We start from the raw sequence: 14,417 nt of genomic DNA, 5'->3' as shown, positions 1-14,417 counted from the left end.
CTCATTGACTTTTATTTTTAAAATAAATTTTATAAATACTTTGCTACAAACTTCAAAAGGAATTCTGTATTTTATAACTTCTATAGTACCAAATAGTTACCAATTTTATTTAAACGCACTTCAAGGAAGCTGAAGTTAACAAATGGAAACCTAAATTAAAAGTTGTAAAAAAGTGGTGGTAAGTATACTTCCCACGGCGTTTAAAAGGGTTAACATAACAGGCCACTTGCATCCCAGGTGTTGGTCAGGCCTGCTTTAAGCATTTAAGTTTACATAAGTACAGACACATACAAATTTGTATAGACTTTTTTTATTTAAACTTTTAAGAATGTATAATTTCAGCATATATAAAGCACATTTTAGTCAATATATCCAAAACACATTTTTCAATAAACAATTACACATTCTACATTTGCAAAACCTGCATGATACAATATTCAAACTAGGAAATAATGTACAAAAAAGATGATCGTATTAAAAAAAAATGCCTGAAAAAGATGTTTTAAAATATAATGAATAAATATCAAAAATGAACCCAAGAAATGGATATTTTCCCGGTTTCCCTTCATATAACACTAGGACATGCACAATAGATATAAATGATGGAACAAAAATATAACAAACGCATTGTTCAATAAATCATTATCACAAATGGGAATGCTAAGATTCAGTCACAGGTAAAAATCAATGGGATAAATTTATAATGAAATATTTGAAAATACATTATGATGATAAATGCATCAATCTTCTTGCACTACATAAATATTTGAGTTCTTTATAATTTTCTTACAAGTGCAAGTTCATTTATAAAGAGTTACTTGTTTCAGTTTGACATTCTAATAAACACATCATGCAACTTATTTAATAATGAAGATAATAAAAATTTAAATTCTCGAATGCAAGAGTGAGAAACACATCAATACATTAAAAAAAATTGCAATTTATAAATCCTATAATACTAGTAAAATAAAAAGTACAAAACACATTAGTGCAACTAAAATTAATAATGTGAATAAAAAATAATCGTTCATAAAATGTAACTAACTTTACAGACATAATGTTTTGTTTGAAATGAATTTGTTAGAACTTCAAATTTATGGTCATTTAATAAAGTATAAATAATTTATATTTCAATTTTTTTATTTTAACATTTTGAAAGTACACATGAAATACAGTCAGCATTATAAACAGTTAATAAAAATGTATTCTTTTTACAAAAGAGATTCAAATTAATTTGAAGACTTTATTAGTTATTTTGCTTTTAAAATGTACATGATATACTGGAAAAAAATTATCAATATTTTAATAAATTATGTACAAGAATTGCATAATCTTTTATTAACAAGAAAATTAAGCTAAATGCATTTTAAAATTTTTTTTGTGTGAATGTTCTCAAAAAAAGAAAAAAAAATACTTTTTATTATTTACTAAATCAAAATTAATAAGAAAATAACAACTTCAATAAATTTTTAAAGCCTCTTTAACTTTTCAGATATGTAGACTATTGTTAAGCCATAAATAAATTATAAACAGGAAGGTTAAAAATACATGTCATAAATTTTCAGTAAACATTAAAAGAATAGTTGTTGGGAAATAATCTCATATTCCATTTGATTTTTAGCATAAATTATTTTTTTTTATTTAGCACATGATTCAGCATGCCTTATTTTTTCATAGTGAACTACAAGGCATTCAATACATTTTTCTTCCACAAAGCCATAAAATTGGCTTATATATAAAATGTATAATACAAAAAAAAGTCTATTTAAAGATATTCAAAAAACATTTTGTTGTTGAACGAGAACAAATTGAATACACTTTTCTGAATTACTGTTTCAAATATCTCCATAGTTAATATTACATTTTAAATTTATTTGGATAGAAAAATTAAACTGAATATATATATGTAGATATAAATTTGAAAATAAATAGAGAAATGTTTAACCATAAAGCTGCTTGTCATTGAGTAAAACTGTACTTTTGAAATACTTTTAACAATGCCAATATACTTTAAAACGCATTAATAAAGATTTGCGATAAATATTTTCTGTAAGTATGAAATGCAAAATAATAATTAATAAATAAAATAAAAATAATATTTTAAATAAGTGTTTTTTTTTAATTCTTTATATTTTATAAAAAAAAAAAAATTAAGTGCATGCTATTCAAAATTAGATACACAAAAGGAAAAAAAATTTTTTTTATGAATCTGAAAGTAATACTATACTAATACAATGTCTCTTTAAAGAAAAAAAAGGCTCTTAACAATTTTTAATCAAATTTCTTTTTTCAACAAGCGTATAGGAATGAGACAGGATCAACAAACAATATTACAAAGATATTTGAAAGAGAGTAGGTAATAAATGCAAATGCTATAAATTTGAAAAATAAAATATTACTATAAATGTTTATATAAACACAATTACAATGTTTTCTTGTTTTGTTTATATCCGTAGAAAAGTTAAAAGATTCAAGGAACTGAAAAGCCAAAAGGAAGCACATGTGAGAAGTTAACTTTTAAGAGGAATTTTCCATTTATATTCAAATACGATTAACAACTTTAGTATTAAATATTAATCTTTTAAAAGTTCATTATTGTTAAATAAGCTTTGCCAAAAAATAATTTTTAATTGACTTTCATTTTGAGAAACAGAATAAATGCCACTAAGATGAAAATTGTTATATCATTTTAGGGTCTATCTGACATCATAAAATTCTTAAAATTATGCAACTTTCAAATTTACAATTAGTTATCAAAGAAGTTTAAATTGCAAATAATTAATTACAAAATAATCCATGGGGCTTTTCAGTACCTGAAGTAAGTTTGCATTAGAAGAGTATAAAAAAATTACTATGAAAAAATTTCTTAACTTATGAAATATTACAAAAGTTTATTAAATTCATAATGCAAAAGTTTCAGAAGTAAACCACTGTTACATTTAAATGCACACAGTTTAATTTAACAGTATATTTTTGTTGCAGAAAATGTATAAAAAATTTTATTAGCACAAAATCAAACATTTATTAAGAACAACTGGGAGGTTATAAACGAAATCAAATACTTTATTATAACTGGTCTAGAAATTTCAAACATCTGTGCCTCTTTACACAATTCTAAAGATACAGCATGACCCCAGATTCTTAAGTAGGATATTCAAATGAATTCCCTGTGAATTAAAACAAAAATATATTCTTTTAGAACAACCACATATGTTCTTTTTATTCATAGAAAAAAGATTGTTATGACAGAAGCACACAAAAATATTTCTCTTAGCTGCAAAAAATTTGCAATGAGTTTAATGAAGTAAAACCAACAGCATGTTTCACTTCCCGCACTGCAACAAGTGAGAGCGCAAACTGCATTTTGATCGAGGTCTAGATGTGCTCTGATGAATGAGGGTTTCTTCACTAGCTACCATTCGTTTATGATCGATGACAACTTCGGGATTAGAAACAACAACATCACGCTCTTCATCGCTATCTTCAGTTATGTGGCATGATGAACTGGATTCGGGAAATCCAGAGGGATAAGACACGCTTCTTGATGATGATCCTTTTTGGGAGGATGAATCCTAAAAGAAACAAAGATTACATCAAGCATAATACACTTATCATAGATCATAAAAAGCGTTTTTTTAAAAATTAGGAAAAATAACAAAAACCTAATTATCTATAATTAATCAAGCACATTACAGAAAAATTGAAATGTTAGTGCACAAATTTTTTTTTACCTTGACAAAATAATGATAATTAAAAGAATAATTGTGGATGAAAATTTTACTATTTAGTCCAATATAAAAATTTAAGAGAGGTTAGATTTGACAAGCTGGGAAAAAGAATAAGAAAAATTCAGCACATTAATTAAAAACAGCTTAAATGCAGTTATACCTAAAACAACCAATGATTTGGAAGAAAAAAAACAAACAGGAAGACAAGCATTGCTTCATTTTAAATATGAAAGCAGATGATCTTTCTTGCATAGTTTAAATTTTAGTTACAAAATCTATCTGCAAATGGTGCTGCTGACAGAAAAAAATCATAAAACAACGCTTTATGCTGTAGACAGACAAATCAGATTGAATTTTTTTTCTTGGATACCTATTTTATTTCTTAAACTGTGTTGTTGCTATAAATAGGTGCTTTTTTTTTCAAAGGGTAAAAAAAAAACTAGTTTCTCCAGCAACACTTAGGTAACATTTTAACTCCTGTGTTCCGTCAATAGATATTTAATTACTAATCATTTTTAAGGCAATTAATATACTCAAGGGTGATTGTGAGCCTTATTAAAATTTCTTGAGTAAAATCATTAATGACCCATATCATAAAACTAATGTCTTTATTAATTTAAATTATTGATATTTTCAAAACACGAATTTCTAAATAAATTATATACAACATAATTTAAATGAATAATTATGTGTAAGTTTACTTTTATTTTTAATCACATTTATTATTCTACCAAAGAAATATTTACAAATGAAAGAGACGCCAAGTATAAATTCCAGTTCTAATATTTTTAAATAAAATATACAAGAATTTTTAGACATAAATGTGATCCATGATTTCTTGAAACTTCTGGACCTTGGATTTCCGGATGGCAGTTAGCGAAAAATCCGGAAATCCCGATTTTTTCCGGAACACAATCATCGCTGTATACTTTCATTTGAAAAAATTTCTATCAACAGTTTTCTTTTTTTACTTATATCTTTATTTATTATTACCATTATTTGCAATGGCATCACATTAAAAGAAAATAAACTTTTAGGAATTAAACAGATGTTTATTAAAGAAAATAAAAATGTAATCACACTTTAATATTAAAACTCAAAGTATTTTAGAATATTTTAATGCTTTACATAATAAAATATACACAGAGCTCATTCTAGACAGAGAAAAGGGCAGGGTGCAAAAGTTTAAAAAAAAGGGCATTATTGTTCTAAAAAGGCAATAATTTCCTTCTATGGGCATTACACGTTCAATTAAAAGACATTGTCAATTAGTAAAAGAATTTTNTCTGATATACACACATGTACAGCACACTACATCATATATGTATAATGATTTATTAAATATAATGATAAGTTAAACTTCTATTTGGTACATCAATATAATTTATTTTAACTAAAAAAATAAAAGCTTACTTGATTAGAAAGAACTTTATCATTGTGTTCTTTCATGCGATGATGAGCCTCAGCTATAGCTAGAGTGGCTTGATGAACTTTCCTATAAATTCTATCACCTTCTAAAGTATGAAAAACAAACATGCCTTCTCCAGTTACACATTGCCTAGAATTGTAAAAGTGACGGTATTAATAACTTTGGTCAGAAATTGTTAGTACACCAGTAAGTGCAATAATAATTTCGTAACTATGATTTGTAATCAGCAAAATTACTTATAACTTAAATATTTAGGAAAAATTCTTATTTCTTAGCTCATAACATAATTTTAAAAATTCATAATTAATTATATTTTTTCATAATTGCTTATTTTGTCAACCCACACCTTGCTTGGGTACATATGCAACAAGAAAATTTTTTTTCTTCCCTTCTTTAAGATATTTAATAAAGAGTTTAAAAAAAAAATAAGTAAACATACATATTTTTGGAAAAAATTTTTTTTTAGAACAAATGCATATTAAGTCTTCAAATCAAAAACTCATTTTTTAAAATTATTATTAGTTAGAAATTTATCTAGAAAGATTAGTAACATTTTTACAAAAAGATTAAGAGAAATGATCATAAACATTTTTTACTTTAAAAAAAAAATTTAATAAACTGTATATTTATCTAAACAAATGTCTATCATATTCAAAATATTTAACTAAGATTTTTCCTCTTTTCATTTTTTCAACAAAAACATAAGACGCCCCTTTACAGATTTTAAATAAAACTTTTTTGAAATTAAAAATTGCTATCTTCTCAAATGAAAAAGACTATAAATTTTTTTTGGATTGATTGTTTATTTAATTCCGCGTAATATAATAGTGCTTTTATTTATTTTTTTGTTTTCTACATTTCAATAAATATCAAAATTTCCAATGGGATTTTTTTTTAATTCTTTAAAGCTCAACTTTTAAAATTTGTTTAGACTTTTTTTATCATTATTTATTTTATTATCAAGTTTGGTAAACAGTTATTGCACAGACAAGAGCTTTTTAAATCACAATTCTTTTTGACATTATATCTACCAGTGAAAAAAAAAGCTCCTAAATATATATATATGCATCAAATACTGTTGCTTATAAACATTTCAAGCTATAAGAATTAGTGGTTTATTTTTCGAAATAATCCTTTAATATTAGCAGAAACCATTTATGCATTAAAAAACTTGTTACACTGAGAAAAAAAAAAAGAAAAAAAAAAAGCATTGTTGTATTAAAAAACAGTTAAGAAAACTCTAATCTGGAAATCAAATGGGAATGAAAACAAATTTTGGTTCCATATTATTTAAATTCCATTACGCATTCATGATTTTCTTTCTTTGGTTATTACCCCCCTATATACTGTCTTATTTCCTAAAAACTATGTACAGTAAAGAAATTGAATAAAGATTACTTACCTTCCAGCTTCAAAAGTAAATTTAGAAGGATCGCTACCATATCTACGCAAAGCAGTTAATGGCCAAGCAACTAATTTCACTCTTGAATTGTTGATATCCCATAAATAAATATTCTCATGAGTGACTTGTAATAAACATTCTCCAAACACATCTAACTTGGGTGTAGGCATAAGATAAACATGAAATTGTTCTAGAAAAAAGAAAGACCCTTATATTTTGATGTCTTCCTTTCAAAATTTATAGTCAATTACTATTGTAAATAATATAATAGAAAAGTAACTTGTTACTTTCTAAAGGAATTGTGAAATAATAAAAAATAAGAATCAAATTATTATCTTGTTATGCGTTATTAAAAAAAGAGATTTAACTTCTTTATCAACAAACCACTTTTAACTAACACGAGGAAAGCAACATACATACAGAGATTTAAAATTCATTTAACTAAACCAGAAAATAACTGCGTCATGTGGCCAATGAACAAAAAAAAGGGGGGTCATTTTTTTTTTCTTTCTAAAAATCGTTAAATGATAAAAGCATCGGAGGGAAATCAATGCAGGAATAATCTGAAAGACTGAATTTTCATCAAAATGTCCTATGTCTCCATGCAAATTTTTTAACCTTAAGAATCCATCAATTTATGTTGGAAAGATTCATGTGGAAGCAGAGCTCTTCAACAATTTACTCATTTAAAAGTTGTAATGTATAAATTATGTTTTTTGCCACCCCAAATATTTCAGTATGTTTAACAAAATTTTATCACACATTTATATTATTTTTATAGAATTAACTTTTCAAAACTGTAAATTATTTCTAATATCCTTTTTTTTTAAAAATATAATTTAATCCGAGCAAAAAAATTTACAGAAAATGACTATTAAATGAAAAGGACAGAATTTTTGACCCACCCACAAAAAAAAAGGGTTCAAATGTTTTTTTTTATAAACATAATCAAAAACAGACTAGTAAATATTAATACACAAATATACATAACCCTACTTTCAAAACTTAGTGTATTTAGATAAATATGTATGCAACTTTGAATTAACATAATGATTTTTCTTATTTCTACATTAAAAAAAATCACTTTTTTAAAAACAATAACTTGAATGTTAAATATTATTTTAATAAGGGTTTTCCCTCAATTTCAGAAAAAAAATTCCCTGACTTTTCTGGGAATATTAAGTAAATTTCGATGAAAATACAGACCATATTTTATCTATACCATGTAATTTTTCATCAGAAACCTTTGATTTTTTTTATTTGTAATTTAAAATAATGGATTTTGTGAGTAAAAAAATTAAAAAAATTTTATTTTATATATATATCATTAAATAAGGATGAAAAGATGGTAGTTTGACTAAAATGTGAAATTTTCACAACAAATAATTGTAATCAATATTAGAATTATTTAACTTGAATCTTACTTACTGATGCTGACAATTCTAAGACTGGCTACTTTCCAGGTTTCTGTGAGAAATTACAACTTTTCCTGATTTTTTGTGTTAAACTAAAATTCCCTGACAATTCCATGCTTTCCCTGACCCATGGGAACCCTATTTGAATTGAACAAGTGCAAGGTACAGGCTAGAATAACTTTGTCTTTCTTTTATCTCCTTAATAAGTTTTCAATATAACGGAATATTAAACTAATAATCTTTTAATTATTTTCAAAAGAATATTTTTGTTTCATAAAATATACAAATGGGTATATAAATAATTTATTAGCAGTTATATTTTAATGCTACAAAATAATGATTTAAATATAAAAATTCATTAAATTTCAAACCATGATAAAATACTGAATAATATGAAATTAATGTTAACTTATTTTGCATAATAAATTTTGTTTACTAAAAGTTTACATGATTATTTTATTCACATTATCAATTATTGAATTCACAGCAAAACTAATTCTAAATACATAGCTTAAAGAGCAATTCAAAAAATTATTAAGAAAATTGTTAAATAAATAGTAGGTTTGTAGTTAGCTGGCCTGCAAAAGACTTACTTTATTTTAACAAAAAATGAAACTATAAATTAAGTATTTAAAAACAAATCAATAAAACAGAAAACATATTTTTCTAACCCCAATATTATGCTTTTCTTTCAAGTCAAAGAAGGAATTAATTTAAGAGCCTTTTATTAATACCAGCATGAAAAGATAGTAATACATTAAAATTAAAGCCATTTTACTATTTTAATTCATTATTCTCCTATGAATGTTTTCTTAATTAAACTTAAACTAAAATTGTTCTCTTTTGAATGAAAAATTAAAATTTAAACCTAAAATGGTAATATATATATTGGCTATATTTTAAAAAGCCCAATAAAACCCACCGGGTTGTTTTTTTTTAAACCCTTGAAAAGGATTTATTGATATAGGTCACCAACTCATTAAGATTGATAAAAAAGTGGCTACCAAGTTATAAGAGTTTACCAGCCACTGGTTACTAACTGAAAATTTGAATTTTCAGGTCTACATTTAACTAGTTTTCTAAGTATAACAAAAATGCCTCAAGCAGACTTTGTAATAAAATCTATGACATCAGCAAAGTAAGCTAGCAGACCGGTGACATTATAAATAATTTATATTGACTGAGATGCATATTTTTTCTCTCTACGGAATGAATGATGAAAAAATTACAATGGTCTTATAAGTTTCTTAAAACCTTCATATAATCATTGCAGAATTGAAGAAAATATATTTGTTTACTTCATTTGAAGAACATCAAGGTGCACAAAAAATTAGCTGAAACTAATACCTTTTATGTCTCTCAAAAACTCAATTCATTACCTTGTAATTCTTTCTGGATTCCAGGGCTTAAAACATCAGGTTCTCCAGTAGCAAATCCAGGCTGTGGAATAAGTGATTCTTGTACCAATAATTTCACCCAAGTGTCTGCTTCCATATCTTTAATAGAACAAATAATATATATATAAAAAAAATTAATTTTTTTTTAAATTATGATTTAAACATTAAGGTAAACAAACAATGAAAAAGCTTTTTTTTTAAGGAATTAAGAGTAGTGAGAAAAATATCCCTCCATAATAATATAGTAATTCATATTTGCTTTTATAGAATATTAAACTAAACATATAGATCTTACAAGAAAAAAGTATTGACATATTAAATTATAAATTAGATACTCAATCTAAAATAATACTATAAAAGCTTTCCTGAAAAATGTAATAGATTTTCTTTTAGAGAACTTAATTGAGGGGAAAAAAAAAACATATTTAAATTTGATTCTTCAGCTCCATTATGGCAGAATTTTTTCAAGCAATCTGCGACATAACTCTCTAGCACTAATGTCTTTCTGCAAGATACTTTTAATAACAAACATATATGTTACTAATTTGAAATAACAAAGGCACTGTGTTTAAAAAAAATATATAATTTTTTTTAATTGAACATGTAATAATTTTTTATTCTAATATTATGGGTGATATTCCCGCATTTTGTTGGGGGGATGCACAAATTATTTCCTTCTTCGCATTTCGTAAATAATTATTACAATAAAAAATCATGAAATATGTAATAGTAATTGCTGAAAAAAAGATTGATCATCAATCTCAATAAAAATATTTTTAGAAAACTTACTCAACTTCAGGAAATTCTCTAAAATTTACAAAAACCAGGAGAATTTTTATTAAACTAGTAGACCAGGAGAAACTGGTAAAATCCAGTAATCTACTTGTAAATTCAGTAGAGTTAGCAGCTATGTTTAAAACTAAAATATAAATTGCAGTTCATAAAAGTGTGCGACATAAGTAAGATAGGTTTCAAAGAAATAAATTAACAAAAGTATGGAAGTCAAGTAACTTTAAATAGAAAATGAAAAGGATTCTTCTCTTCATAAAATTTAATTCTTGTTTCCAAAGTAATTAAATTTAAAATATTAGAAAAATTGCCACATCCTTTATAGGGTTGACTTTGGAATTTTAACACTTACTGAAGATTTTCTGTTGAAGAAATATTAACCTTAAATTTTTTTTTTATTTTGTTATGTTAGAAGAGTAACCAGTGTTGTTTATTTTGAAACTTAAAAATTTGACATGACACACTTAAAGTTATGCTAAGTAAACATTTAAATTATGAATCTCTTTTTAAATCCTTTTCTTCAAGGAGTGTATGAACAACTACATAACATATAAACGTATAGAAAAAGTGCAAGCTCTCTCTCCTTTCGTAATTACCAATACCTGTCTTTATATCCTCAGAATTTATTCCATAAAATGGAACATTTCTATTGCATTACATTTTTCGTTAAAAATGATTGGAATAGCCGAAAAATTATTATGAAAATGAGAAAGATAGATGTATATGTATTTTAAAAGAATTGAAGGAATTTTTTAAAATAGTTTTTTCAAGGCAAACAAAAAAGCCACAATTTAGGTGCCTTACACTCACAGTAAAACTATTATTTTAAGCTATATAATACTATTTTGTCATAAATATTTGGTTTTAGAACACACAAATCTTAAATATTTTATAAATTGACTTTTTGAAAAAATTCCAATTTAATTTAAATAAGATTTTTCAAACTAGGTAATTATCATAAAAATAATTCAAAATTTTGACAAATTTTTATGAGCCAAGATAATCTAGCATTTGAATAACTTTTTCAACATGTGGGAAAAAAACAATTAGAGAACACTGACTAACGAATGAAAAAAAACTTATAATAGCCAGAAATATTGGCGAAAAGCACACAACAGTTTTAAAAACTCCTTCAATATTTACTAAAAAATGTTTTTTCCTCAGGGTGTGTAGCCAAATCTTAACATAAAATAAGCACCTTTTAAGTACTTTCAAAAAATATTTTTAAACACTATCTACATACATTAATAAAATGCAAAATAATTTTCAAAGACTTTGCATGATCATGATAAAATAACTAGTTTCTTACAAAGTACTCTTTCTTTGATTATATTAGCCATTATAAAATGATGAAGACATTGTTCGGTACGATATCAGAGGGTGGAAAATGAAGCCTGAAATTGAGAATATCTTGCAAAATGCAGCAGAGTTGCACATGCGAACGCAATAATCTCACAGAAGCTAGCTTAGTAGACGCACCTGCAGAATGCGAAATATTTTATCAAACATGTAAAATGATTGGTGCTTTTACGCTACAGACTGAATGTAAGCCAAAATGGATTGTGGCCGAATGAATTGTTAAAACATTGAATAGAACAATGTGAAAAGCACGCCTTTGCATAATACGTGGCGGCGACAATCGACATGGTAAAGAAAAAATTCTCATTTTCGAAAAGGGAAAATTAAGCACTGTTTGAAAACACCCAATAACAAAAGCACCTTTAATGGCTTTTAAAAATCGAAAATAAGTACCTTTAAGTACTTTTTAGAGCACCATGTTCATGTAGCATCAAAGCTTTAAAAACATAACCCTAAAGTAAATTAAATATTCACATGGAAATACTTTAAATTCATAAACATAGATAGTTGGGAACATTGGGGTGGAGTTTGATTTAAAAACAGTTACATACCAGAATCACAAGCAAAGCACTTGGTAGTCCCATCCAAGTAACAAATAGTAAATGCATGTCGCTTGACACTGTTAGGAATTCTACATATGGTATTTACAGCAGTAAGAAAAGCAATTTTATGACCGGTGATGGAACGAGCGGCCTTTTCATCAATATACTTTTCCAATCTGCATGGAGCTTTACTGGATGCACGCCTCAACACTATCCATCGTCTTTGCCACAGCTAAAAATTACAGAAAAAACAAATATGACTGTTTAAATATCATTACAATATCCATAGTTTAGGTTATATGTATTTAAAAGGAAACTTAATGAAAAAGTTACACATTCTTTTATATTGGTTGCTGTTTCTCTATTAGAAAAAATCTACAAACTTATCCTTATTTGTGATTCCATTAAGTAAGTTGTGAAGAGTAACATCAAGATCAATAAATAAAAATTTTGCAAGCAAGCATATGAACTTTAAAAACACCAGTGACAAGAACACAGATCTTTTTACACTTAGTTTTATGCTAATTCAATAAGTAATTTTCTTTATCAAAGATAACTGAATGACAAGAATTTACAAAGTGATATGTTAATAAATAAAACTGAAGTATAACTGAAGCACATTTAGGCAATTAAGTACAAATATTTGGTAAGGAAGAAAGAACAAGCCTAAGTATTATTCGTATTTTTATTTTCTAAGTATTATTCGTATTTATATATTTTTATTTCTCTGAGCACAAGCTCAGAGAAATCTTTAAATTTTTCGAAACGAAACGCTAATCACATCTCATATTCTGAAAATGCATGTCTTCGAAGAATTTCGACAATTTAATACAAACATTATACCAGAGTTCTTCCTAGAAATAAAAAAGGGCAGGGGGTTTCCTCCCCAAGGTTGACACTTAGAGCTTTGAAAGGAATGAAATGTTTTATAGTGACACTCGTGCAATTATCATTAGCAAACCATAAATGTCAGTTGAGTCTCAAGGATGCTAAAGAACATCAATACACAATAAACCAGCACTGGTGCTTTGAATAATACTAACAGATAGTCATTTTATATTAATAGGTTATTTAGTTTAATTTATTAACTTACTATTTTGTTTTGAAATGGAAACAAATTTATTATTTCAATCATCTATCCCTGCTTGCGCTTTCTTTACGCTACTGAATTATTTATGTCAGTTTTAAGATATTTCTCAGATCTTCCGTCAAGTCGTTATGTGATCCAATCATAAATTAATTAGTTTGCTGTTTTAAAGTGAAAGCAAGATGTTTATTTAGAGGTTAGTGGTAGTAATACTTTATGTCTAACTAAAGCTACAATAGGATCTGGAGGCATCTGATCACAAAGTTAATGTTCTCTGGAGGAAATGGCTTCTGCTTTGGTAGCACAACAATCTGCACGCAAAGTTCATCACTTAATGATTGAACAGTTTATCGAGCACCAAGACTGCACATACTCTGCCCCTTCACGCCCTGATGAAAGTGGTCACCCAACCACACACTGACAGTTGTCAGTAATATTCGATTATAGTGATCTACTAGGAACAGTATCTTAACAATCAGTGTACAATGGAACTAGTGGTTAGTGACTAATTTTTACTTCACATAAAATTATTCAACTTCTTTACATTTAGGACTCACTATTGATAGGTAAGAATATTTATCTCACAATCAAAGTGGAGCTTTGTGCATTTCTTATCGACATCTGGCATACAGCTTTCCGCTTAGCTTCTGGCATATAATATTTATTTAACTCAAAACTATTTCTTTTCAGGATAATTTCCAGTCTTAATATTTAAAAAGTATGTAGGTAATTTATTATCTTGATTGAAACTTTCCTAAGCAAATGTAATTACATTTATTTGTTTCTTTTTGTTTTATGACATTCTGAATATTTATTTGAATGAGTCATTATTCTATTTTAGTTATGATCAATTATTTTTCAGATGCTCAACCACTGGATTTCCACTATACTAAATTTATTTATGTTTCAGTTAATTAACTTACCCATTTATTTACAATAAAAATTAATCTTTTTTATTTATGAATCTTACTTGCAATTCATACATGCCATCCATTCAACAAATATTGTTTGTTGCCACAAAAATCTTCATTTACAAAATAGTAGAGGAATAACTTGAAAGTCATTTCAAAAAATTCTTAAATAATTCATTAAAATTCCTATGAATGATATTATATAATTTTACTAACATTTGATTAATAATAATTGTTTTATAGATACTTACACCTAACTTGCAGCTCCTTATTCGGAGATAACCCTGTTTGACAATATCACTTATGTCAGTTGCCATCACTTATAAAACAGCCTAAGTTTCATCTACCGCTAAAAATT

General features: G+C 26.1%; 1 protein-coding gene across 1 annotated transcript; it reads right to left on the bottom strand.

The window, feature by feature from the left end:
- Positions 1-294: 294 nt before the first annotated feature.
- On the bottom strand, positions 295-14,409 carry LOC107456537 (docking protein 5). The gene is made up of 6 exons (XM_016074419.3): positions 14,311-14,409; positions 12,071-12,293; positions 9,354-9,470; positions 6,560-6,749; positions 5,142-5,286; positions 295-3,572 (listed from the first exon to the last, which is right to left on the bottom strand). Exons 1-6 carry the CDS (start codon positions 14,374-14,376, stop codon positions 3,324-3,326), a joined length of 990 nt encoding a protein of 329 aa, XP_015929905.1. The 5' UTR covers positions 14,377-14,409; the 3' UTR covers positions 295-3,323.
- Positions 14,410-14,417: the final 8 nt, after the last annotated feature.

This window comes from Parasteatoda tepidariorum, chromosome 5 (assembly GCF_043381705.1).
Source record: "Parasteatoda tepidariorum isolate YZ-2023 chromosome 5, CAS_Ptep_4.0, whole genome shotgun sequence".
Classification (NCBI taxonomy): Eukaryota; Metazoa; Arthropoda; class Arachnida; order Araneae; family Theridiidae; genus Parasteatoda; species Parasteatoda tepidariorum.
The sequence above is the reverse complement of the archived record's forward strand: the minus strand, read 5'-3'. Positions and strand labels throughout refer to the sequence as shown.